The 27088-nt window shown below is 34.6% G+C and overlaps 4 protein-coding genes across 7 annotated transcripts; 2 read left to right on the top strand and 2 right to left on the bottom strand.

The window, feature by feature from the left end:
• Positions 1-544: 544 nt before the first annotated feature.
• Positions 545-4175, top strand: LOC110736278 (serine--glyoxylate aminotransferase). 2 transcript variants are annotated; one of them, XM_021916456.1, is made up of 6 exons: positions 545-751; positions 1575-1833; positions 2154-2438; positions 2757-3123; positions 3547-3757; positions 3845-4175. In XM_021916456.1, exons 2-6 carry the CDS (start codon positions 1629-1631, stop codon positions 3980-3982), a joined length of 1206 nt encoding a protein of 401 aa, XP_021772148.1. In that variant the 5' UTR covers positions 545-751; positions 1575-1628; the 3' UTR covers positions 3983-4175. The 2 variants fall into 2 exon arrangements, with proteins under 2 accessions (XP_021772148.1, XP_021772149.1); XM_021916457.1 differs by having other exon boundaries at positions 547-751; positions 1613-1833.
• Positions 4176-4232: 57 nt separating this feature from the next.
• On the bottom strand, positions 4233-8642 carry LOC110736277 (DNA ligase 4-like). The gene has a single exon (XM_021916455.1). It carries the CDS (start codon positions 7951-7953, stop codon positions 4357-4359), a length of 3597 nt encoding a protein of 1198 aa, XP_021772147.1. The 5' UTR covers positions 7954-8642; the 3' UTR covers positions 4233-4356.
• Positions 8643-12979: 4337 nt separating this feature from the next.
• LOC110737192 (F-box protein At1g30200-like) lies at positions 12980-14529 on the top strand. The gene is made up of 2 exons (XM_021917565.1): positions 12980-14012; positions 14426-14529. The coding sequence occupies exons 1-2, from the start codon at positions 12980-12982 to the stop codon at positions 14527-14529; spliced, it is 1137 nt and encodes a 378-aa protein (XP_021773257.1).
• Positions 14530-15107: 578 nt separating this feature from the next.
• On the bottom strand, positions 15108-23967 carry LOC110736279 (DNA-directed RNA polymerase III subunit rpc31-like). 3 transcript variants are annotated; one of them, XM_021916460.1, is made up of 11 exons: positions 23582-23967; positions 21406-21528; positions 21185-21237; positions 20777-20863; positions 19795-19915; positions 19127-19255; positions 18957-19004; positions 18558-18604; positions 18241-18357; positions 15527-15581; positions 15108-15421 (listed from the first exon to the last, which is right to left on the bottom strand). In XM_021916460.1, the coding sequence occupies exons 4-11, from the start codon at positions 20861-20863 to the stop codon at positions 15405-15407; spliced, it is 621 nt and encodes a 206-aa protein (XP_021772152.1). In that variant the 5' UTR covers positions 21185-21237; positions 21406-21528; positions 23582-23967; the 3' UTR covers positions 15108-15404. The 3 variants fall into 3 exon arrangements, with proteins under 3 accessions (XP_021772152.1, XP_021772150.1, XP_021772153.1); XM_021916458.1 differs by lacking the exon at positions 21185-21237 and having other exon boundaries at positions 23582-23965; XM_021916461.1 differs by lacking the exons at positions 21185-21237; positions 21406-21528.
• Positions 23968-27088: the final 3121 nt, after the last annotated feature.

Genomic DNA, 27088 nt, shown 5'->3' on the forward strand with positions numbered 1-27088 from the left:
ACTTAGACTATGTCTAATTGCTGTTCCAACTTATTTCGTGAAACTTATTAATTATACGTATAAGAATCATATCATATTAAATTACTCGTAGACTTGAATAATCCGGGCAATATAAATTATCTAATTTGCATTTAAACATTGCCAGTTATTTAGGATAATATTGTAATAATTTTAAAATTAAATATTTGAAACGCATACTATTAGCATGCCGTTTATAATGTTTTTTTTTTTTTTTTTTTTTTTTTTTTGTTTTTTCCCTCCAAATAAGAACATACAAATATATGATCAAAGTTTACTCAAATTAAAAGATAAGATACTATAATAAAATTTAAAAAAATTTAGACCAGAACAATTTATTTCAATTTTTTGACTTGAAGTGTAATTTTTTATTTATTTCTTGATAATATTGTTGAGCTCTATTTTAAGAGCTGATGTAAGCAATTTTCGGCCGCAAAGGTTGGAAGAAGGAGAATCCTTATCTGCCACGTTTAAGGATATGGCGTGGGATCCACCTCAGTGTACGTTAAATAATATCATATCATATCCCTCCTTGTAAAAAAAAAAAAATCATAAAAATGGTGGTTTATATAATATTCTAAATTTTGTGTTTTCTCTTTTAAAAAATTTTCTTTTTTTTTAAACAATATTTAATTGGCATACCTTAACTCTTTTGGGTTGGTTAGTACTTAGTATCAGTCAGTTTCCTCTGCAACCTGCTACATCATTTGGGAGTTTGAAGCAAGATTTTCTGGTAATCATGCCTTTGACTTCTGTTTTTGCCTTTTTGCTATTTTTAGTAATCTAATATATAGTCCTCTATGTTTTAATAACTATTTGTAAATATCCTACTAGATGTTTTGATAATTTTTCTACTTGAAAAATCTCGGAATAGTTTATTGGTAGTCAGGCTGAACGGAAAAATTTATACTTGTTGATAAGATTGCGATTATAAAGAAGTTTCATTTCATAAGGTTTGTAATCTATGTAAACCATTTGTAGGATGTATATGTTATCAATGAAATAGTATCCTTAGTGTTTGTCAATAAAATTCTATTCAAAGTAGTGCTTACTTTGAGACTGGTTCTCATGTATAGTTATGAATCGACCAAATAAGTACACTTTACATTCTAAATTCAACTTTTGATGATATGAAGTTAAGTTGACGAGTGGATGCTACTTTAGCTCTAAAATCCTAGGACGGTTGTATACAAATCCCAAGTAAAAAACCTTCTATAGCATTTGGTTTTATAGTGGGGTCCCTACTCTTTTGAGAAAATATATTCATGCAAGTATGTAACCCAAATTGACTGTGGAACTATTGATTGACAGAATTCTTTATTGTTGATTTGATTTAATGAGAAGGGTGGGCAAATATGTTGTGCCTAAACATTGTACAATTGATTGACAAATGCTTTTATGCCTTAGCATGTGGACTTTCATGTGGTTTTCATCTTGAAGATTCATAAATATAAAAATATGTATGTAAATAATCTTTGATGGCAAATATAATTTCTGTACTTGTGACATAGTGCAGGATTCCTTCAATGATACTATTTTCTGTGTTGGTTTTGCAGTTTCAGTGACTTAATTTAACAATAATTTGACATTTTAGTTAAGGGGAGGAGAAGATGGACTACATGAATGGGCCAGGGAGACATCATCTCTTTGTTCCGGGACCTGTCAATATCCCGGAACCTGTCATTAGAGCCATGAATCGAAACAACGAAGATTATCGTGCACCTGCGATTCCAGCACTGACAAAATCACTTCTTGAAGATGTCAAGAAAATTTTCAAAACTACCACAGGAACCCCATTTATGATCCCCACTACAGGTACTACTGTCATTTTTTTACTGTAAACTGCAGGCATCTTTTTTTGAATTTTTTTTGTTACTTCATGATTCATTAGGTACCTAGGTTTACTGCTTGCATACTATCTTTGTACCATAAGGTATGTAGCATAGATAATTGTATGAATCTAACGGGACACATCTCCTTGCTTTAATTATGAAAAAGCCACAGGTACTAATGAATCCTACAAGAAAAAAAATGCTTGAACCTGTTAAATCTTTGTAATATTGATGCTTGAACCATAATATTGTAAATTTTCAGTGGACATATCAGTTAATATCTACTATATGGCTCTTTTACAGGTACTGGTGCATGGGAAAGTGCACTGACAAACACTTTATCTCCTGGAGACCGAACTATATCCTTCCTGATCGGGCAATTCAGCTTGCTCTGGATTGATCAGCAGAAACGCCTTGGCTTCGATGTTGATGTCATAGAGAGTGAGTGGGGTTATGGTGCCAACCTTGAAGCCATGGCATCAAAACTGGCAGCTGATACTGCACACAAAATCAAGGCTATCTGCATTGTCCATAATGAGACTGCAACTGGAGTTACCAACAATCTGGCCACTGTCAGGAAGATTTTGGGTAACTTTTCTACCTCAGATCAGATACATGTTATAGCTTATATGAATTTTTCAGTATCGATTACATGAAAATCATTGAATACAACAAATATTTAATTGATTAATCGTTATCTCGTCAGCCTGCAAAAACTGGTCAGAGCTGTTAGAGAAATAGAGTACTTTGTTCTAAAAAAAAAAATGGCCTAGTTAAAATGAAATGTACATGGTTTTATTACATAGGCACCATTTTTCTTGGGACTGCTTGGATAATTTTTTTGTCCATGTTCTTATTTCTTGAATATATGAAAGCTAACTTGAAGATTGTTCTGACTATTTTCAGACCACTACAACCACCCTGCACTCTTTCTTGTTGATGGAGTGTCCTCGATCTGTGCTCTAGATTTCCGCATGGATGAGTGGGGAGTAGATGTTGCCTTGACTGGGTCTCAGAAGGCTCTTTCTCTTCCGACTGGGATGGGTATTGTTTGTGCAAGCCCCAAAGCTCTAGAGGCAAGCAAGACAGCCAAATCTGTCAGAGTTTTCTTTGATTGGAACGATTACTTGAAGTTTTACAAGGCAGGAAGTTACTGGCCTTACACTCCATCCATCCAACTCCTCTATGGTCTCAAAGCTGCTTTGGAACTGATTTTTGAGGAAGGCCTTGACAATGTCATTGCAAGGCATAGCCGCATGGGAAAAGCAACCAGGTATGCCTATTTAAATCCATCCAATATCTGTGATAACGGCTTTGTTAGTTCTTCTCATGTCAAAAACACCATCTTATCATATTTTGTCTGCGCGTAAAACTATCTGAACTTATTCAAGCTTAAATTTTCCTGAAACTTTTTTTTAAAGGTGATAAGAGCTATAGTGAATGCAGATAGAAGATTCTTTCTCAAATTCACTACCATGCTCTTCTGAAACACCTGCAATTGCACACATATTGTGAATTCAGTTCATATATGTGATTAGGGATGATCATTTCATGCTCTAAATGTGGATGTTACATAGCTTGTCCGGTTAAGTACAGTGTCTAGGTGGGTGTGGGGTTTGACACATACATTGCCTCTTCATCAAAAGAAAGATTGATAGGAGAATATATTGTAGATGCTTATGATCTTGAGATGCAGACTTGCAGTAGAGGCTTGGGGTTTAAAGAACTGTACACAAAAAGAAGAATGGTTCAGTGACACCGTGACTGCTGTGGTCGTTCCTCCCCACATTAACAGCAATCAAATTGTGAAGAGAGCATGGGAGAGATATAATATGAGCTTGGGCCTTGGTCTTAACAAAGTAGCTGGAAAGGTTTTCAGAATAGGGCATCTAGGTCACTTGAATGAGGTACGCGCAGTTTCCTTGTTCAATCATGTAAGAATATTAAGCACCTTCAGCTCTAATTTGTGTCTAACCCTTCATACTGTGTTGCAGTTGCAACTGCTTGGTTGTTTGGCTGGGGTGGAGATGATACTTAAGGATGTGGGTTACCCTGTAAAGCTGGGTAGCGGAGTTGCAGCAGCCGCTGCATACCTGCAGAACAGCACACCGATGATCCCTTCTAGGATCTGAAGCTAAATCTTGTTTCATTTCCTTGTAATTATCCTTGTTTATTGGTATACTCCTGTAAAAAATAATGTGTAATATTTGCCTTCTTCCTGCCTGTACTCTTTTAAGGCTTCTTTGGACATTGACAGCCATTCGCTTCTCATATCATGAAACCCAGTATTTTTTAGTAACTGAAATCATATTATTGTACTTGAAATAAATTTACTAAACTTAAAATTATTTTATCTAAATACGGAGCATTATTTCTTCAAGGAGAAGAGAACGGGGCCTAGAGAGTAGATTATGCAAGATACATTCAATTGTCACTGTACAACATATAACAACTGATCACAAAAACAGAAAATAGTCAATTAAATCAAATCAGAGTGATCAGACCATCAATCTTTAAGTAGCTGCTTTGCAAGTTCCCTATAGCTAACTTTCTTCTTCTTCACTGGTTCTCCAGTGGGTGATTCCATGGAAGAATCCTCTTGTGTTAGTGTTGATGGTAAATTAACATTCGCATCTTCAGACAACCTTTTGAGACTTGGGATCAAATCTAGCAACATCCCTGAAGTAGAGTAATCACTATCTTTATCAGGTTTACTGCAAGTAACAGAGCCAGCATTGTCCAAGCAGTGTGTCCCTGTCGCATTTAAATCAGGCTTGTGCTCAACCGTATTCTCTTCATTCTTTTCAAGACCAAACTTTCCTGTTGCATTAGTCTTCCGGTGACTAGGCTTATCATCCAGTTCATGTTCAGGGCTTGCTTTCATCAGTTCATCAGTCTTGTTTTCTTCCTTACTCTCCTCGTTACTGCTTGATAAACCATGTCTTGAACCTAATCCAATATTCTCAGTTTCAAGACCAGATTTTTCCAGTGTATCAGTATCTTGCTTGGCAGGCTTATGATCAAAAGCAATCCCCTGAAAAACATGATCATGCATTTTATGTTCAGGGCTCGCTGCAACTGGTGCATCAGCTTCTTGCTTACTAGTCTTGTGACTCTCATTATCAAAGGCAATTTCCTGTAATTTAGCAGGCTTGCTTCCAACTCTGGCCCTTTTTGTTACTGGAGGTTTGCTGACAACGGTTTTGCTTTTCTTAGTGCTAGTTCCAACAGGCCTTCCTCGTTTTCTTCTGGGTTCCCTAATATGAGGAATGGTTTCTAAAACAGATTCACTCGACTTTTCTTCATGAGCAGAGGAAGTTGGGTGCTTCCCATAAACATTTTCATCTCCACCTTTCTCCTCTTCAGAGGTAGATTCTTCATATGTAGTTGGCTTCAGGTTGTATGCTACTTCTGGCAATTTCTGCCCCTCCTTGAGACAATCCTCCAACCACTGTGATCCAATAACATGTAGTCTTTTTCTACGTAAGATGTACTTTTGGTCTCCTGGAAAACTCTGCAACAAGGTTTCAAACTTCAGCTCATGTCCGGGAATTGACATGACTACTATATGAGTTGCTTGAGAAAGGTTGTCACAAACTTTCCCACCACCTACAGAAACTTCTGCTTTCATCCTCCTTGTGGCTATTTTCAAAAAGATGTCCCAATTAGAACAGTGGGACTTTGCACATAAATAGAAATATATGCAGCAACCATGGAAACGACCCCATTTTTCACACGGACAGTACTTTTTTTTGTAATGGTCAACCATTTTTGCATCTTCTGATCTATTTACATTGCCAAAAGTCTGTTTCAACTCAGCAACATCAACGTCCCAAAAGTAAGAGTCTGAGAATTCATCAATCTCCTCCTGTAACTTCTTTCTTGAAGAATCCGAAAGGAAGACAAAATGTTTGGGCCTCAAGGGAAGAAGCTGCTTCTGCGAGCAACAATCGAGAACCCAAGAGTAGTGGATAATGTCACATCCACGGCTCTTTGTTACCTCATACTTGATCCCTCGACTCTCTGCACCGATGCAAAGAGTAACGGTGTCATTCAAATTCATGGAGAAAGTTCCACCATTCTCGACAGCCAACTTGTGCATAGAATCCAAGGAATGATCAGAAGGCACATTCACAAAGTAAAACACCTTATTAGAAAATATTTGTGATTCCCCCTTCACACTAGAAACATCAGTCCGAGTGAAATGAGAAGGAACTGTGACATTGAGCCTTCCTCCCTTTATTGCAGCCCTTCCACGTTTTGATTTACCATCTGAAAACCCTTCTGCACCTCCTCTTCGTGTTGTCCCACTCGATTGTATTATCTCCAAGAAAGACTGAACATCAAGACATTCATGCCAAGGCTTGTCATATCTTACCCAGTCAAACCGAGGAAACCTCAAGGAGTAAGGTGCGGCATACACATCAGAAAGTATGGGACGAATATCACTAGAAATTGACATAATCACTGACTTCTCAGGGCTCTCAACCCAAACATCGGGCTTTTCCTTATTAGTAACTTCATAAAAACTCGGGGCTGACTTCTTCTCAGACTTCCTAAAATACGGCTTCAACTTAGTCACCAATTCATCACGCTCTTCATCAGTAAGTCCTGTACCCACCCTAGCAAAGGAAACAAACCTCCTAGGGTAAGTACCTGGAGTAAGCCTCTCTGCAAGGCCAACCAGAAACTGACCCACCTCCCCTCCTTGACGACCTGAACCATAATACCCTCCAATGATCAGAACATCCAAATCAGACCCAGCATTAACATAATCAGGCTTCACTTTAACCCACTTCTTCTTATTCCTATCACCCGGTTCCCACTTCGAACCAAGGTCTTTTATAACAATCCCTTCTTCCCCCTCATTCCCAACCTTCTCCTTAAAAAACCTCTCAACATCATCCACATGGTTAGCCACAATAGACCAACACGGCTCACCATCACCGCGATTGGCATTTGGCACCGAGGTCTCTAAACGACCCTTTACAGTTCTCACAACCTTCCTAAGATGTTCATGCCTCTCTTTCAATGTTTGATGAATCACACTAGTATCCCCAACATACAAAACATCAAAAGCAACATAACACAATTTCCTATCACTCTCTATACCTTCCCTAGCAGCCTTAGCCATCTCCTGATTCAACCCGAACTTGGTAAATTTATTCCTCGAACTATCCCAACCCAACAGCTCCCCATCAAGTATACACTTATCAACTAACACATTCTCAATTATAACATTCGACATAGCAGGTTCATATTCACTATGATCTTTATAATTTTTAGAATAGAATTTTACCTTCCCGCCATTCTTATGAACTTGAAACCTTTCTCCATCGAACTTAACCTCGGCGACGACTTCCTTCCTATGAAGCCTCTTCATAGCTTCTCCACAGCTCGCAGCTCTCTCAGCCATCTGAGGTTTCACAGCTTTCCCAACCTCAATGTCCTGCCGCTTATGCCGGACTTTCGGATCAGTCAATTTCTCACAAACTAGCCGTAAATCACACGTTACGTTGAACAATTCCTCAGCATCAGGATGAAACACATCAAATATACTCTTCTCAGTCATCCCAATCTTCAACTCCTTCAATATGATCACAATTATCCACTTCATCTCCGACGGATTCGTCTTCCTTATCATCTCCCCCAGCACATCCACCTTCGCATTGCGAGTATCCGCATTCGCAAGCCGATCGAGGAGATCATTCACTTCCCGGATAGTCAACTCGCCGGAGACGGAAGACTGCCGCCGTTGGAGGAATTCGGCGGCGACCATAGAGAAGTTTCCGGCGTATTTTCCGGCGATTCTGGAACCTCCTTTTCGCCAATTGATGAGCTTCTGGGCATCTTCGGAATCCCGAGAAACAGCGAGTGCGTCGAGAAGGAGGAGAGCGAGGGAAGCTTCTTTGAGACCATAGGAACCTCTTTCGCGGTCTAATGAAGGTAGAATTAAGCGGATTGAAGGGAAATAATCAGTGGGTTTCACGCAGTAAGAATCGAGGAATCTGCGAAATTTAGTGCGTTTGATTTGGGCAGTTCTTGAGGTTGAAATATGGTGGAAGAGTCTTACCAAAGCGTAGAATTTGATGTTTTCGCCCATTGTTGGAGGAGAGAGAAAAAAGAAGATGGTGGAAATGGTGAGGGTTTAGGAGAGAGAAACCGCCATTGGAGGGTTTAAGGGAAGGTGAAAGCTTGTTTGAGACGATATGAATTTGGAAATGAATTTTGGGCTTGTTTTTTTTGAATTCCATGTCCCTAAACGATATACGACGTCGTTTCGATGCATAAACCTTTTTCAATTTTTTTTTATTTTTGAAACAACTTTTTTCAATTAAGGAGTACGTCTTAGAAGTGACCTTGGCTCGGCCCGCTAGCCCGGCTTAAGCCGACCCAAAAATAAGGCGGGTTTGGATAAGCCTAAAAGCGCATTTTCAGTTAAATACTTGATCTGGCCTGAAAAAAGTTCGAAAAGCCCGCTTTGTCTGATAAATCTACTACTTTTTGCGGATTTCGACATAAAATATGACGTTAAGGCTCGACCCGGCCCGATTTTTTATCACCTATAGTATCACTCCAAACCTTTAACCAACCTACTCCATTACTTTGATCTTTGTTAATGATCTATACTCGTGTAAGAAAATTTTACTATCTCCTTTTTATTTTATTTTTTTTCGTGTTTACTACCTCCTTTTTTATTTAGTTGAAATATTTCTTTTATTACGCTTGCCAACGCATTATTTTGGCGATTAATATCTCTAATTTTCGATATTGTAAAATTATAAAAAGTGAATAAAATATACATTAAGACGATTCAAATAAGATCTCACTTGACTAATTTTTAATGTAGTTATAAATCACAAAAGTTAGTCAAAGTGTAGTTTATGAATAGTGTTAGTCAAATGGTGTCAACTAAAAGAATAGAGGAAGTATGTGGGATACATAAAAAAAGTTGTGTAAATATTGATAAAATAACTAGTATGTGATATTTTTAGAAACATACACAACATTTTTAGTCACCTAAATGGAAAACAGACACTGCTTTAAATATGTTGTGACCGTTGGTTACCTGGTTAGCATATTAAGTGTGACACATGTTGTTATTTAATTGGTTGGTTTTTTAATTAAAATAAATAAATTTGAAAAATGGGCACTGATATTAACAAGCCCGCAATACATTTGTGCCATCATTGGTCTATAAGCCCACAACTTTGTGCCATCATAAGTCCGCAATACAAGACCACAACCTCTTCCATCCCTTTTTAAAATTCTCTTATCTTCTAAGCACATGTAAAAACATCTCCAATGTTTGTAGTTAGGGAATTGCTTGCAATTTAGTAAATTCTCTAACTACTGGCTTGACCATTTGAGCTAAAAAATGAAATTAGCTTGGAAACTTGCCGAAAAGAGGGGTTGATATATTTATAAATTTTAATTTTAAAAGCTAATTAAGAAATTAAGGGTCATTTAAATCACAAACTAGTAACTAAACCATTGAGGCACAAATTAGCTACAAAATGCATTAGCTTAAAATCTCATGTGGTATAACAAGCTAATTGCTAATTAGCTTACCATTAAAATTGCTCTAATTGGTCTTTATTAATGAATGATAAAACTTGTTACTTGCATATTGACAATTGGCATATCATGGCATCAAAATGAATCAAAATCGAAATGGAGAAAATAGTATCTGAAGTTTAATTGGAAATTTTGGCATTAAAGACAAGCTTGATTTGATGTACTCCATTTGTTACATATAATCTTAAAATCAACAAATCAATTTCCATAATTGCAACGGTGTTTACCCATCGTCAATTTGTCAAGGAGCACGGTTAACAATAGGCTCTCCTTGTTCCTGACCAAAATATCCAATGCAATCATTGCGTATCTGTGTATAATAACGCAAATAATTACTTATTAACCAATCAAACAATTTAATTTTTTTTTGGTTTTTCTAAGCTATACCCCTAAAGTTGTCGAGTTTCTAAGGTGTACCCATGCTTTTTCAAGTTTCTAAGCAGTGCCCTTCAACTGCTTATTAATATTAAAATGTACCCGTATTAGTTGTTTAAAAGTTAATTGAGAGTGTGGTTTCGTGGCTTCAGTTTTCGTTATTAGGGTTGCGGTGACTAAGATTTCTTTCTCCTATCATTTCCTTACCTTTTATCATCTTTTTTATTAAATTTATAGTTAACTTTAGGTGACGTAGAAGTCCCAAGGAGGGTACCATTCATTAATGGTAGTGAGTTGAGGGGCACAATTTAAAAATTTGAAAAAGCATGAGTATACCTTAAAAACTCGACTAACTAAGGGACATAGCTTAGAAAAACCCCCCCCCCTTTACATACTCTTCTTTTCTCGAGATTGTGAGAGGATTTTTTCCAATGTTATGAGTGGATAGCATAGGCACATGACCTAGCTTGGGAAATTATCTACTTGACACTGCCCACTTGCGTTGCCTAGCTCCCCACCCCCCAATAATTTAAAAAAGAATCAAAATGATCGCACAAACAATTGGGTTGCTAATGTTAAAGTCAACTTTTCCAAAGAAAACAAATTCATAGTATTTCATTCTATATGGTACTAAATTTGACTTCTATATTTCCACTAATAAGTGAATATAATTGAATTACATATACTCCATACTCAATCTCATCATTATATTAAAAAGGATGGGTAAATAAGATATTTAAAAAAATGACATTACTTAGTAATAATTATGCATATACATTATATAGATCAACTAATACTAAATTATTACTACTCGTATTAATAAAGTATATAAAAGTAGTTGTCTTACATGCTGGAAAAACTAAGGCGGTTACTTAATAAGAAAGAGTACAATTATTAAGACAATTGGGTGCATGAAACGTAGCTTCCCCTTCATTCTATAATTTAAAACACTAATTAATTATTAGTTAAAAGTCAATAATTAATTAAAAGTCAAATTAGACTGTTCCTAACAAGTTGGTAATAATTCGTCAACATCAACAGCTAATATATATACTTGCGGGTAGTGAAAGCCACAAGAAACTTCTAAAATTTTCAAGATTCAAAAAAAAAAAAAAAAAAAAAACGAAGTAGTACTACTTCCTTTTGCTTTTCAATTATTGATTAATATATTATGAGATTGGTTCAAGTCTAAGTTAGCTCACAATAGAGAGGAAATTGCAAGTTTGGGGTTGACCATTTACATGTATATAAAATCAATTTTTTTTTATTTTTTTTTAATATATATGCCTAATTTTTAATATTTATATTATACGAGCTTGAGCGGTTTTTATTTATCATCTATTTAATTGGGACCTTAATTTGTGCTAAAAAAAACAGTATTTTATTGATAAAAGAATAAAGTTTTTATGAAAGGATATTGGCTTGTACATGTGAGATGTGTTTAATTTACCTTATTTATCAGAATTAATTTTGTCTTATTTGAATTCATTAACCATTATCCGAACTTATTTTTTCATGACTTTATCTTACCTGAATTTGTTTGGACAAAATAAAGCTTTAATATTCCGAACAACATGACCTACAAAAAAACCGTACTAAACAAGACCTTAATCTCAGTGGTCCACAATAAATTAGTGTAAACCGGATTCATTTAAGAGTTTGTAATATCTCACACCACACAACCTATAAAATAATATCTAAAACCACACACTCTATCACTATCTACATCTGACTTATTAGCGAATAAAGTAAGGAAATCGCAAACCCAATTTCCGACCTTTTTACAATCCAATAATGATAATTCCATACAAGGTACTAAGAATAATCCAATACTTTAATGTTTAAGACGATAATGCACCCTTTTAAAAAGAAAAATCAAATAATTGATAAATTTTCCCCTAAAATTAAAAATAAAAATGATGCACTCAACATTTATTTAGATATTTATTTTGATGGGACCTAACATTTCTTTTTGTTAGTTATTATTGCCAAAATAATTCTTTCTTCAAAAAGGTTAGATGCACTATCAATTTTTTAATGGTGTTTTTTTTTTTAAAAATATTTTTTATTATAATAATATAGATTACGATAAGTGGATATATGGATTATTATTGTAAAATAGTGAAAATATTGGATTATTGTGCGTAATCTTCTTTCATAAAGTTGAGAGAATAATAACATTCTAGTGAATATGTAACCTAACCCGTCCAATATGGGTAATCTATATTCTTTCTTTATTAAAAAAAAAGGGGAAAAAAAAAGTAGTTAGCACCATTAAACAAAAAGTAATATTCCTAACTTTTCATATTAATTATAATGTGAATGCATTGATAATATTGTCCTTTTGATTTAGAGTGTCCTTATCCAATGTCCAAAGAATTAGATTCTTTATCAATAGGACCAGCCGCCACGTCTTTTATCCACCATAAGCCGAGTAAAATACTTTGATATTGTCAAATTACTCATATACGTACTCACTGATCACTAAAGTATGTATCTCGTATTTTCGTAACCACATCATCGTCATTTAGTGATCCAGCAAACCGTACGAGTTGAGGTCTGATCAGCAAAATCTACTCGTTAGTCACACTTACATCAATGTCATTTAAAAACAATCATTAAAATTCTTTTCCACGGAATACACGTAGTTACGTAAATCACAATTTCGATCATACACCTAGCCACCTAGGTGAACTAAAAAACATAATCCTTAACACCATTAGGCCCAAGCACTATTATTGAGCGGCAAACATGATACAAACATGTCATGCATGTAACACATGTCACACAAACACTGATGCATATCGGTATACGGCATGTGGTGCCTTAAATATACGTATACCCCGTCACCACTCGAGTGTACCATATACACGATACAATACGGATATTATATTGATGATATGCAAGTGTGTACTCAATTAATGAAGAAATTAACCATATAGATGAAGATGACATAAAAGTGGACCAACCCAGATATTTTTCAACGTGGCTAAATATGCGTCAAACCGCGTAGCTAATAATCACGACAAAAAACTCTCCTACAAAAACCACGCTCATACCCACCATAAAACCGCCATTTGTATTCCCACTTCAATCATATTTTCTCTCTCCTACATTATAACAACAAACAAATTTCACAAACCCAAAAAGTTTATTCAATCTTCAACTTCAATTTAATGGCAGATTTGTTATACAATCGACCAGAAGATCAAATTATGGAGGGAGTTGATTATTTTGATCTGATTCCAGACCCAATTCTTAATTTGATCTTCAATAAGATTTTTGATGCGAAATCATTATGTCGTTGTCTTCTCGTTTCTAAGAGATTTGCGACGATTGTTTCTGAGGTTGATTCAATTTCAATCCAAATGAATAATAATCATAGTAATGGGAGTAATAATCACCCGAAATCGAAGAAACCCAGTGAAGAATCTGCGAAATTATCAACTGGGTCGAAGAGTTTCTTCAAGAATTCTATCTTTAAGTTCATCTGTAAGCCGATTAATCTGCTGCAACAGGCGATTTCAAGCAAGAAGATGGCTAAAAACGGAGGTGGGGTTGATATTATGAAATGGGTTGGAAATACTTTGAAGAATTTCCAGGATATTGAGTCGATTAAGCTCGAGCTCCCCTGCCATGGCGGCGAAATCGGGATCAACAAGAACATTCCATTGTTAAAATGGGAAGCTGAGTTTGGGAAAGAGATGGAGATGTGCGCAATTTTAGGGGCAACTTCGATTGTTGAGAGGAGAGAGAAAAAGGGGCCAGAAATTGAGGGTGAAAATGAGGTGCAGGTTTTTTCAGATGAAGAGCTGAAATTGAGGATTATTTGGATCATTTCTTGTTTGATTGCATCATCAGCTAGGCATAATTTGGTGAAGAAAATGGTGAATCAATGTCCAAAGTTAAGTAACGCGGTAGTTTCGGATGCTGGGAAACAGGGGAAGCTCTGTATGAATGCAAAGCAGATTCAAGATCTGAAGGACTCAATCGAGATTGCAACAGTCAATGCTAGCAAAAGTGAAAACCCGGCACCGGAATTGGAACCGGAACCCGAAACCTCAGGTGAATCAACAACAGCAATGGCTTATGCAGGGAATTTGGTGATGAAAATGTGGTATGTGAAGGAATTGGAATTGCCCAACTCAGGGAAAGTTATGAAAGGAGCAACACTAGTTGTGATTAAGCCTGAAAAGAAAGGAAATAATGGTGAAGAGAAAGAAAAAGAAAAGGAAAAGAAAAATGATGGAGTGAACATGTTGAAAGCTTTTCAAGGTGAAGATGTTTTTGAAGAAGCTGCAATAAAATTGTTGAAGGGGAAAGAAAGGAGAATGTATAGATTAGAAATGAATTCCTTTTGAGTTTTTTTTTTTGGTTTGATTTCCATTTTGTTGCTAATATTTTGTTTTTAATTTTGTAGTTTGTGTATACATGATACATATATGAGATTAATTCCAAGTTAGTTCTCTAATTCTATATGAGTCTTTAATTTTAGGTGTTGGAACAATGTGACTACTTTATCCGAACTCTAAAGGATACCGAAGTATCAAACAAAGAGGTTAAGAGGGTGATATAAGAGTCGTAAGCCCGTAACTAAACACTCTAGAGAACTGTTTTGCTAGATTTGGGCACAACCACTATAGCTATGGCTTTACATAAGCCTTACTACCTAGGAACTCAGAGACTTGATCATCGGATCAACAAAACAATCCAATCTGATGTTTAGGCAGTAATTTACTACGTATATTGTTCTTGTAATTATACTCTGAATGACTAGTAGAAATGAAGGGTATGTGGTGGTTGGGATTAACATGATTTTGATTACTCGGAAACAGCCTATCAACCAGCCACTTTTACCTATTCATACGAGATGTTCTAGAAGTTGCCTAGTGAACTCCATAGGGAGATGAATGCCAGTCTAGGAAGATTAAAACCTTGCAGATATCTGCACCACACGCGTAATGCTTAATGTGACATCTGACATAGACGACGTTGAAAAAGAATAGTAAGAAGAAGTTGACAAGGCATACTATAACAAGTAAATTTAGGAGTGGGGGGGCACAAAATCTCCTCCACTTTGCTGATGGTATTTCCATAACATGATAACAACTGCTGTAGCCAAAACTGACACCATTTGCTTACAGCTTACAAATTGCTTGGTCAGATGTGACTATCCTTGCCAGCAGAAATTATTAAAGCAGAAAATGGTACGATGACATTCAACCGTGATCATCTCAAAAGAGAGTCAGAGAAAGAGAGGGGGAGACAGGGAGGAGAGCTCTATTGAGACGTTACTTTGTGCAATTGTGCTGAAACATTGATCATTTTATATCTTCATCATCAAAAAAGGCCTACAAATTTGTTTACCAAGACTAATTTAACCTTACCTAACTTAGAAGGATCTCTTCAAAACCTATACAGTAAATAGTAATACCAGGCAAAATCTCCATTTACAAAGTAAAATTAAGAAAAACTATGGAAAAATTACTCTCTACAAGATGTATCTGAAAGATTAAATCTGAACCTGTCTGCTTGATGCAACATGAAATCAGTAGTGCCTCCAATATTCAGAGAGATCACTCCGCATGCACCAGCCAATTACTACATGGCAGCTTCATCTACAATATAAATACATGGTCAATACTCAATAGCACCTTCAAAGATTCTAATAGAGTTTATATCAGTACATTACTTAACAAATATTAGCACAGTAATTTCCTTACCATCACCACCATCACTCATGTTGTAATCATCTTCATCATCATCAAAATTTTCACCCTGCAAATTTTATCTTAGTCAGAAATAAAACTAACCAGGATGTTCACCCAAGATTGTGAATCAGCTCATTTAACATGCTTTTGCACAAAGCAGTAGTTATTTAATAGAAATCTGAAGAAATAAAAAAATAAAAAAAAAAAAAAAAAAAGCATTAAGCCTACAATGCCATAATAACTCATTATATTAGGCGAGCCATCAGATTTAGCCTAATAGCCAGTTACCACTCTCCCTCTCACTCTTTGAACTCTAAAATTTAAAATAGAGAAGTATTTTATAGATATGCCAAAAAGAAAAAAGTTAATTATTTCAGTAATAGATTTGAAAAAAAATAATAATAACATTTCAGGTACACAATTAATTCTAGTTAACATACTGTACAATTACATATCCATCAGAGCCAATACAAAACAATAAATTATCAGTAATAAAGTACAAAACTACAAATGTTGTCTATATTTGACCCCTGATCACATAACTGGGGAATATTCCGATAGGCATTGAGTTATAGTGTAAAAATATACTATTGGTTGATTCAAATTGAATTCAAGAAAATCAAAATAAAAATCAACTCAAACATTGCCCCCTCTGTCCCAACTCCCAACCCAGAGCAAGAACAATGCAGTTAAACCCACATTGCCCTAATAGGTTTCACGAATGATTTATGGAGCTAACTGGTGGATATAAAACTAAAAAAATTCTCAGCATGAGATTTGACAATGACAAAACCTCTTAACCAGTTTTGCAATATTCTAAATATGGGTTGCAATAGCCAAGGGGTTTTCAGGAAAAAAACACACCTGCACTCAAAAAAGATCTTCAATAGTTCAATCTACGAGTCTATAACCAGTTGATCATATTACACCAATTGTTTTGGGACAATGGGCGGCAGTTTCAAATACATTCAGCTAGTTTTAGATGGAATGTGAGATTTTTGTTTTTGTTTTTGTTTTTGGAGTGTCTGAGGTAGGATGGGAGTGGAGGACAGCAACGGATGGTACTGATATTGCAATGTGAATGTTATTTGTACATGAAATAGTGGTAGATGAAGCACATAGACACACAATACATTTGTTTCCTATAATAAGCTAGCACCCTATTATTGAGAAGGAGATGTCACTACCATAAATGACATGCATCATGAAACTATCACTATAATACTGCAGATTAAAATCTTAGAGTGACAGATTTCCAAAGGTGACTATAGAAGTAAATTCATCCCCAAAAGGCCCAAAACAACAGAAAATAAACCTTTCAAAGCAGCAGTTTTGACACTAGAAGAAGTCATCACAAGGGTAAAACAAAGACACCAAACTCCAAAATTTGTTCTGTGTTATGAATTTATTAACTTACAACTCAACCAAATAGTTCAAATGTCTAAGCAGATGAAAGCATAAGAGCATCTCCAATGGTAAGCTACAAAGGCTTGTAGCTTGCTTTGCCACGTCAACTTTTAAAGCTACAACCTATTTAAGCTACAAAGTACTCCAATGGTAAGCTACAAGAAGTTGTAGCTTGATTTGCCACATCAATATTTCAAGCTACAAAGTACTCCAATGGTTGGCTATAAAATTTTATAGCTTGCATGTAATACTTTATTTACTACACTTTCAATATTAAATTTACTCCAATAATATAATTTCATATAAGTTGTATTGTACTCGTACTATATATGAAATGACTTGCTTGCGATTTGATTATTTGAGCTTATACGAAGTATTAAATATTTTCATCAAGAGTATTGATAACCTTTCTCCCTAAATTTATTTACATATTTTGTAATCAACATTTGACAATACACTAAATAAAACTAATTAACAATACCCATATGCTCTAGGATTAAGTTCAGTACTCAACAATGATATTGCATATCTTGTAAACTATACGAGTAAATGTTAGTCAATTAAAAAAAAAAAAAAAGTCTACCTATGCTAGGATTAAGATTAGTCAACATCTCCTACCTATATGTCAGTTGATAATGATGAAAATAATATTTTAAAATTTATTTTATTTAGAAAAAGATAAAAAATGATGTTGCATTATCTTTTATAGCAATTGCATATCACGTTTCATGGAAAACCAACCGTGTCCCCCACTCTCCAAGTTTTTAGATTAATTTATAATTGCTTAAAATTTCCAAGCAGTGTAGCTTAACTCAGCAGTACTAGGCAGAGAGCAGGTATTTCAATAGTCCTCCAATGGTCAAGCAACACTTTTAATATTTTTCAGATTTGCAAGCAGGTCCTTAAAAAACACCATTGGAGATGCTCTAAGCCAAAACAAGGCTTACTCATATCGAACAAATGGATAGGCAATTGGACAATCATACTCGTCACTTGCAACTGTTGCAAGTATTATATTAATATAAAAAAAAAAATACTTAACAGAGATCTAAGAAACCACAGTGTCAACTTTTTAAACTCATAACTGCGGGCCATGTTATTTTGACTCTTGCATCCATCTCAATCCAAGTAATGGTCACGATAGGAGGGGGGAAAACAGACATATTAAGTTTTCTGGAGATCTTTAACACATAATTTGCTCCCAAATAGCAAGAAAGATGCATTATTTGTCAAATGAAAAGCCTTATTTTTTAAATCTTTTTTTCTTTAAATCAAAACATCAATTAGTGAATAAACAAGGTATAGATAGAGAATTGAACCTTTCCGTAATCATCATCAGACTCAACATCGTCTTCTTCTTCCTCTAAATTCTCCTCTTCTTCCTCATCCTCGTCACCTTCTTTGTCTTTCTCTTTCTTGCCTTTTGAGTCTTCATTCTATAGTCATCAAATTGAAAGGAATCATATAGTCATCAAGTATTACTACAGAAGAAGGGGATTCAAACAGAACATAAAAAACAGTGAACATATTTTATCTTCTGCAACTCTACATCCTCAATAAAAAATCTGAAGGATGACCCATCTTCAGCTTTTCAAAGGACATGCAGACAAAGTAGTAGGTCTTTAGAGCAACTTACTTCAAATTTCTTCTCAAGTTCCTCCAGTACATCCAGCTTCTGAAGGTCTACCATAGAAAGATCAGAGTTAGAAATGATTATACATCTAATGATAAGGACTAGTGAAAGAGATAAATGCAAGTCCATATGCAAAATGTTCTGTCACATTAACTGGCGAGACAGCCAAAAAAAATTGCTTTGTTGTTTATCTCTGTCAATTCATGGAACATAACATCACAGAGGACAATAGTCCTTAAAACAACATAGGGCATGAAGCTCAGGGCTAGCCAAGTGGCTAATGAGCAGTGAATTAGCCTAAAAGACCAAAAAAGTCTTAAAATCTAATCACACGCCAGTTACAACATGAACAAGTAAAGAGTAAGCTAGCAGAAGCTGCAGAACTATCCTGATTAAATATACCTCGTTTTGGATTCCAATGAACCTTCCTCCTAGTCTTGAATTTTGTGCCTGAAATGATACTCTATTGTCAAACCACCTTTAGGGGGATCAATAAGAAATTAAGAAAAGAGCAATGGGCACCATAAATTATTTGTCTTTTCAACAAAAGCTTCTCACAAGTTTAAACTAACCTCGAACAAGCTCTAGCGGAAAATATCCAGGTTCAAGTTTCAAATAACCAGAATCAGAAAGTGAGCACCGACCAAATCTACTTTTTTTGTTGACCTTATCAGAATATCTCTCAATGTCTACAGCTTCTTCTGCCAAGATGACAATCAACAAAAATAAGGATAGTTAAAATAGTAGCATGTAAATCTCAATAATTATGTTTAACTGCAAAGAGTATTTATGTTAAATGTTACTTTTCAGAAAAGAAATATCTACTTTCCAATCACTGAGAGAAGTTGAGTTCAGTAATAAAGAGAAAACTTAATTCTACACCTATGCTTAAATACCAAATTCAATACCAATGGAATTTACAAGATAAGTTCACCAGAATTTACTGGTTTGTGTTGGAACACTCGGGAAGTCGGGAGGGGCAATGTCAAACAGAGTAAAGAGACAAGAGCACATAACCGACAACACAGGTAGTGCAAAAAGCATCCTGAACAGACATAGCTCAAGTACATCCACGTTACCATTGAGCTTAGTGATCTTCAATAAGTTTACATACAGTATAAAATAACAAAACCAAACTGTATAGATACACACTATCACAAACTTCATTCTCCTTGACAGTTGACTTTCTGACTATGAAACACAAGCACACCATTAAAAAAAATGCAGCCAGATTGCTTACCACCAGAGAATGTTTCCTCAAGGTGGTACGGTGAGCTTTGAAAGTAGTTCCGAAACTTAAAATTACGTAATGCTAAATCCTTCTCTTCAGGAACATTGTTTCTGTCAGGCAACTCAATATCCTGTGGCAAATTAAAAAAAAAAAAATGTATAGCATTAAACAAATTAATACAGCAATGATCAAATATGAAGGTGAGGACTGAGGACAGAAATCAAGGATTTTAGGGAGTGATATAAATGTTAGAAATAAATCACAGGAACGAGTGTCAAACAATAATTAAGAGTGAAAGTTCCCCTAATTAAGAATGTAGCGGTACACATAATAAACCTAACCAAAATCACTACACTACCACCAGTTAAAAGATATTATCTTAGCCTAAATTTGATGAGCTTGAGCAAGTGCACTTTACCATTTCCACAAATAATAGATCCGATTGAAGACTATACAAGACAAACGGCCTGATGTTTACCAACAGATTGTCCAACACAAGAGATTACTAACTTCCAAGGTTCAACTTAGCATATATTCCTGTATGTTGATAATATCCTTACAAAATATATACGACCAACTATAAGTCAATAACATCTTCAACAAGTCCAACTTGAAAGACATTTCCTCTACCCTCTCTTCTAAAAAGGAAAACAAAATTATGGTCTGCATTTTTTCCAGTAATGATCCAGGCAACAGCCACGTATGTGAGTCTTACCTCTAGTGAGACTAGATGGGAACAGGGCAATTATGAAGGTTTCAAGTGATCAAATTCATAAAATTATTTGGTTTCTCCTACAACAACAACAACAAAGCCGTAGTCCTTAAATGAATTGGGTTCCGCTAACATAAACTAAATAATCAGGTTCTTTCGTCAAAGAAAAAAGCTGGCAAAGTTGCATTACAACAGTTGTTAAGAGCAAATTTTGGCATCCAAGATCAAAAGATTCAAAACAATGAAAAATGATAAAATTGGGTCAAATTATATACTCACCGGAAAAAGTACAAAAGATTCTGGCTTCACAAACTTGAAGTCACTTCCACCAAATCCTCTCCCACGTCCTCTACCTCTAAATGCCATCTATATGTCATCAAGAAAAAAAAAAAAATACTGCTAATTTAGTATAAAAATACGAGCTTTAATCTAACAAATTCCACTAATTCTCACATAATTTAAGGGTTTTGCACCACATTAGCAAACCAAATTTGACACAATTCTCAAATTAAATTCTTCTCACTTATAAGAATATCAGTAGCAAAACTCTAGCATTTCAGCAATTAATAAACACCAAAATATAATTCAATAATCAATTCATTTTATAAGAACCCTAAATTGAATTAAATCAACAATTAACACTAGATTGTGAAAATGATATTCAATGATTAAGGAAAAACATCTTACTGGAGTAAAGAAAGCTCAGAAGATGCTTTAATGGAGGAATTGTATGTGAAAAGCTTCAATGTAATTTCAAATAAATAAAAAAAAAAGTCATTACTGATAAACAATTATAATGTAGTATAAGTAGTTTAATCTAACAAATTGAAATTCAATTTAATAAAAATATTTGCAATAAATTACGTACTAATTAGACAAATAATATGATAGCAAATAGAGAAATCTACCTTACTTACGGCGGCGCTACGGCTGGGCGGCGGTCTAAGTGGTGGCGGGGCAGCAAGTGATGCTTTCAGTTCAAGGGAGATACTAAAATTGGGCACGGGTTGGGCTGCTCAAGGGAGATGCGCCTTAAAAGTTTTGGTCAAGTTAAAAAAAGTCATGTTGTGTCAAGCTCGTGCTACACTTTTAGTACTCGTATAAAGTAATTTCATATACATAAATACATAATACATGACTTATGCATGAAAATTGGATCACTTGTCAGGTAAATAATAAACGGATTAACATGTTAGTCGTCATATAGTGCTCGAGTAAAGATCGTGCTAAATTTTGGAAATGATGTTCATGCATGACTCCTAGGCCACCAACTTGCCTTTGGTGCTGTGTTGGGTTAATTCTGTTTTGCGCATCACCTCCCTAACCCATGTTAAGTTAAGACTTTTGGAGACATTCTCATTTTTCATGAACGAGTTCATACAAATGTTTATTGTGTTAGCCTGTTGCAAAGTATGTTTTGTGCTAGACCCGCGAATCTGGGAGCTCACATTTACAAGTCATGATTTTCAAGTAAAGGTTTTAACACAGACAATGCTCGAGGTCCCATGTGACTAACCTATGCACTTGAGCCAAATTTCGTAAAATGTATATAAAAGTATACTTATTATGCTCTTTATCGTGTAATGTGTTTTTTGAAAAATAAAATAACTTTAAGGGTAATTCTCAATGGTGACCCTCTATTTTTGGGATATTGAAATGGTGACCATCTTTAGGTTTTATTATACAACTAGTGAAGTAGACAGACAAATAATAGCTCCATACCTTCTAAAATTTCATATGCAACGCTTCTAAAATCTTTTATTTCTCCTCTAAGATTTGGAAGCCTTAGGCGGGTCATTTCTATTAACTCTTAATTTCATTTCAAACCCTTTATTCTGTCATCAACAGATTCCAACATTTTACTCTCAATGATTGAAACTCAACGCAATTTTAGAAATTTTCTGCATTAAGAAAAGCCTATTTACACACATACCCAGTTTGAATTCAAGTTTAGACAAACTTTTTTCTAGTGTTACATGAATTTCATTGTACCACTAATTGTTCAAAATAACCTAATCATCAAAACAACGAATTACCCCAATCTTCCGAGTAAAAAAAATCAAGTTTATATCTCTTTCTTCTTCTTCATGATGCAAAAAAAATAAACAACATTTACATAAATTGATTGACTGATTTCACCCAAATAAAAAAAAAAAACCCTAAAATCGAGATCGAAATTGTTGGAACAAGTGTGTTTTGGTGTAAATTTTGTGGAAAACAAAAAGTCCCACATTGGTGGGAAATAGAAGTTTGTCCTCCCTTATATTGGAGAATGTGGAGTATTTGGGTGTGGCCCTTGGGCTACCCACATTTTGTGGAGAGGGAGGACTTACCTACCAAGCCCACTTATCACACACGCGCGCCGAACCGAGCCGAGCCGGGCTGGGCTGGGTTGGGTCGAGTCGGGTTTATTAATTAAACTTAATTTTTGCTCAGTTTTTGAACAAGGTTTAATTACGTAATTAGTGCCTTGTTTTTTGCTAAACGGTTTTGACTGGTTATCTCTCTAACGTTTATTTCCAGATTAATTAAACTTTGGCCGTTTTACTAGCTGTTTTGACTGGGTAAATTAACGTTTCAATTGACCGTTTTTGGCGTTAATCACGCTGGTGTTGGAACGGTTTTTGCTACCGTTATACCATTGTTTTGCCTATAAAACATCATGTTATGTTCACTGTTTTGAAAGAACAAAAAATCACAGAATTTTTCTAATCCCTTTTTTCTCTTACAAAATATTCGAGCAGTGTTCTTTATATTTTTTGGTGGTTAGTTGTCCACTGGTTCTGTGCAAATCCACTGGTATTTTCCTTGCTTAGACAGACTGTTTTATCCTGGGGAACATCCGGTTGTTGTACGAGCTGCTTGCACAAATTAAAGGGCAGTACCGTGAATGTTCTAAAGAGAGCGACATAGTCCGCGACTCAGTCTAATTCCCGGTAACTTTGTTCTGTTTTTATTGTTTACAGCAGTTCGGTTTATAACAGAAATAACCAAAAAAACGGTGAATATTAAATTGAGGTAACATAAAAAACCTTAAATACTGAATTAATTGCAAATGAAAAGAGATTGAGGAGACAGAAATACCTTGAGATAGGGTAACTTTTCAACGGTGCTTATGACGGCGGAGAGTAGCAGAATACGGCGGCCGGAAAAGAGAAGACGGCGTAGGAGAGTTCAGTGGAAGTGGAACAAAAATAGAGTACGGAGTTAATGTTTTATTTTGGAGTATTTTTTGAGGATGGGAAAAGTGTAGCTACTCTATTTCTTAAGTGCAAATTTTATTTTTTTTTTCTTTTACTTTGTTATAGTTTTATGCCTTTTTAGAAAAAGCTTTTTCTTTCTTTTTTGTATGGCAACATTGGCAAGTAAAGAAATGCATATCAAATTATCAATAATGGCTTAAATCATTAAGTTTTAGTGAATTGTTTTTGTTTAATCAAGGTGTCAAATTTGAGTTTTGGGAACGCAATGACACTTGTTGAAAAAGTTTTTTTTTTCCTAAATGGAGTTTGTCTAAGCTTGATTTCAGATTAGTCAGAATCTAATAGGCTCTACATTACCGATAAGAATGACACTGGATCAGGTCAAATGGGAGACCCGTCCCAACCCCACTTAAGTGGGGCGGAGACGAAGGGACGTTTGGTCGGTGATGAGGCGGGGATGGGTATAAAAAGTTTGCCCATCACGGGTGGTGGGGTGGGTATAGATTTTAGAGTAAACCCGCCCCATCCCTGCCCCGCCCCACCCCATCACCCTCCTTAAACTAATTTGTGTAAATGTTAAAACAAACTTGAAAGAGTCTAAAATCTTAATACTACTAGGGGGTCTAATGCGCGCGATATGATTAGCCCTTTGAGAAGAATAATTGCAGCTGTATGCCTGTTACAAATGCTTTATGACTATGTATATGGTATTTTGTTGTAATTATTTGCAAAAATGACTTTTTGTTCATGATTAAGGTTTACACATTACTCAAAGTATATAACAATTTTGAAAAAAATCTCTAATTTTATCTCTAATTTTTAAAAGCTAGGAAAATTACTTTAACTAAGCTACTACAAAACTACAAGTATTCTGCAACATCTAAATAATTCAATAATGTAAATATTATTTATTAGTAGAAATTAATATTGGAAGAAAGAAAAACGAACAATTACCATTCCACGGTAGGATATATACTCTAACTATGCTACTAACAAAACAAAACTATTACCATTCCACGGTAGGAAATATACTCTGACTAATTAAGCAACTACAAAACTACGAGTATTCGTAACATCTAAATAATTTAATAATGTAAATAATACGAAGTATTTATTAGTACAAATCTAATATCTTATATATATATAAATTAAGCAACTACAAAACTACGAGTATTCGTAACATCTAAATAATTTAATAATGTAAATAGTACGAAGTATTTATTAGTACAAATCTAATATATATATATATATATATATATATATATAAAGTAGGTATTTTTCAGGAGCATTCGGCGCGTCACATAAGCAAAAGCATTAATTTAACCAATGAAAAATGAGATTTATATTTTATTTTAAAAAATTAAAAAAATCAATCACCACATAAGCAAAATGAACGAATGAGATTAGAGATATATAAATGCACATAGATTAAAAAAAAATATTCTCTTTTTTTTATCTTGCAAAAATAAAAATATTCGCTAATCAAGAACAAACTTTATCATATTCAATGATAAAAATTTATAACGACTTAATATTTATCATTTTTTCAATCCCTATATAACCATCTAATGATAATCCCACATACCCACATAAAAAACATACAATTTTATGAAATTATTATCCCAATTGCCAACAACTTTTATAACAAAAGAAACTATATATAAGAACCCAGTCAATAACCAAAATTAATGAGAATACTTTGTATATAGAGAAAGGTATGGTAAAATGTCGGACCAATTAGGATTTGGCTCTAATGTGTCTATCGAATTCCACCTTGATTTCCATGTATTCATTAAAGGTTGATAAGACAGTGGAATTATTTGAAAGCTTAGAAAATAAGACTAGGGTGTCTTGGAACGCCATGATTAGGGATGTCAATGGGGCGGGGCGGGGCGGATGTTGGCCTTCCTATCCCCATCCCCACCTAAAATTTTCATACCATCTCTATCCTCGCGGCGGGTCTAAAGTTCATCCCCATCCCCGCCCCCGACGGATACAACTCCAAAACCATCCCCGCCCACCCCCCACTTGGATATCCACCCTCACCTAATCCCCACCTAAGACCCGCCTCCCAAATACACAATCTTTCATAATTAATAAAGATTGAAAAAAAAAATATATATTGTTAATATTACAGATTTTTTGTTTATAATATAAGTATATTACAAAGTATTATATTTACTATTTTATTTTACATATTTTTATTTTTTTTATTTTGAGGGGAACATAATTTTTTTTTATAAAATAGTATAAAAGTATATAATTTTGTTTTTTTAAAAAATATATGGATGTGGGGATGGGACGGGTACGAAGTGAGGCGGGTGGGAATGGGACGGGTACAAAGTGGTGCGGGTGGGGTGGGAATGGGGCGGGTACAACCTAAAATCCACCCCCACCCCTCACCCATGGCGGGTATGGTTTTTATTCCCATCCCCGCCCCATCACCCGCCAAACCAACACCCATCCCCTTCCCAACGGGGCGAGGATGAGGTGGTTCTCCTATTTAACCAGTCCCACTGACATCCCTAGCCATGATCATAGGTTTTGTATAAAATTGGGTAAATGATTATTGTATAGCTATTGATAAATTTGTGTAAATTTTAATGTTAATTTTTTTAACCTTTTTAATTTGTTTCACAATTTTCAATTTAATAATTTTTGTATAAAAAAATTTGAACATGTTTTATGTTTATTCTATTTTAAATCTTTCTCATGCAGATAAAATTTAAATGTTAATTGCATGGTTTTTAATAAATTTGTTTATATAAGTGTTAATTTTTGTATATAGTTAAACTTTAATCATAAATTACTATTTTTTTTTTTTTTTTTTTATTTTTTTTGTGTTTTGTTTTGTAGGTAAAATATTTTTGAATGAAAGGAGAATTAGTACCCTCATATATAGTTCACACTCTTATCCCCGATATCTCAACATGTGGCACTAAAAAAACCGAGGTACTGTTTTACATTAAAATCAATTAGAGTATCACCAAAAATAGAAAAATACACTACTCTTAATTATTCATACATCGCATTAAGTTGCATCACTAATAAACTAATGTAACAAATCGGATAGAAACACACAAGTTTTATAACTTATAAAAAATCAAAAAATAACTAAATCCCTTCAATTACATAAATTAATAAAAATTATCTTTTCTAATAGTCATCAATAATATTATTAAAATATATTATTGTTTAACTAATAAAATTATTCCTTAGATAATATCAACCAATAAAGGCACATTATTACATAAAGATAATAATAATTATCTTTTCTAATATAATAGACAATAGTATTTTAATTAAAATATTATATGATTTAACTAAGAAAATTATCTTTTCTTAAAGATTTATGTATAAATAACCGTGCATCGCACGGGCTTACATC

The sequence above is a fragment of the Chenopodium quinoa genome, unplaced genomic scaffold, assembly GCF_001683475.1.
Source record: "Chenopodium quinoa cultivar QQ74 unplaced genomic scaffold, ASM168347v1, whole genome shotgun sequence".
NCBI lineage: Eukaryota > Viridiplantae > Streptophyta > Magnoliopsida > Caryophyllales > Amaranthaceae > Chenopodium > Chenopodium quinoa.

Coding starts and splice junctions, on each gene's coding strand:
- LOC110736278 (XM_021916456.1), top strand. CDS start 1,629: ATGGACTACATGAATGGGCCAGGGAGACATCATCTCTTTGTTCCGGGA. Junction 3,124..3,546: donor CGCATGGGAAAAGCAACCAG/GTATGCCTATTT, acceptor CTTGAGATGCAG/ACTTGCAGTAGAGGCTTGGG. Junction 3,758..3,844: donor ATCTAGGTCACTTGAATGAG/GTACGCGCAGTT, acceptor ACTGTGTTGCAG/TTGCAACTGCTTGGTTGTTT.
- LOC110736277 (XM_021916455.1), bottom strand. CDS start 7,953: ATGGGCGAAAACATCAAATTCTACGCTTTGGTAAGACTCTTCCACCAT.
- LOC110737192 (XM_021917565.1), top strand. CDS start 12,980: ATGGCAGATTTGTTATACAATCGACCAGAAGATCAAATTATGGAGGGA. Junction 14,013..14,425: donor TGAAAAGAAAGGAAATAATG/GTGAAGAGAAAG, acceptor CTGTTTTGCTAG/ATTTGGGCACAACCACTATA.
- LOC110736279 (XM_021916461.1), bottom strand. CDS start 20,863: ATGGCATTTAGAGGTAGAGGACGTGGGAGAGGATTTGGTGGAAGTGAC. Junction 19,916..20,776: donor AATCTTTTGTACTTTTTCCG/GTGAGTATATAA, acceptor AATTTGCCACAG/GATATTGAGTTGCCTGACAG. Junction 18,605..18,956: donor TCATTGGAATCCAAAACGAG/GTATATTTAATC, acceptor TTTCTATGGTAG/ACCTTCAGAAGCTGGATGTA.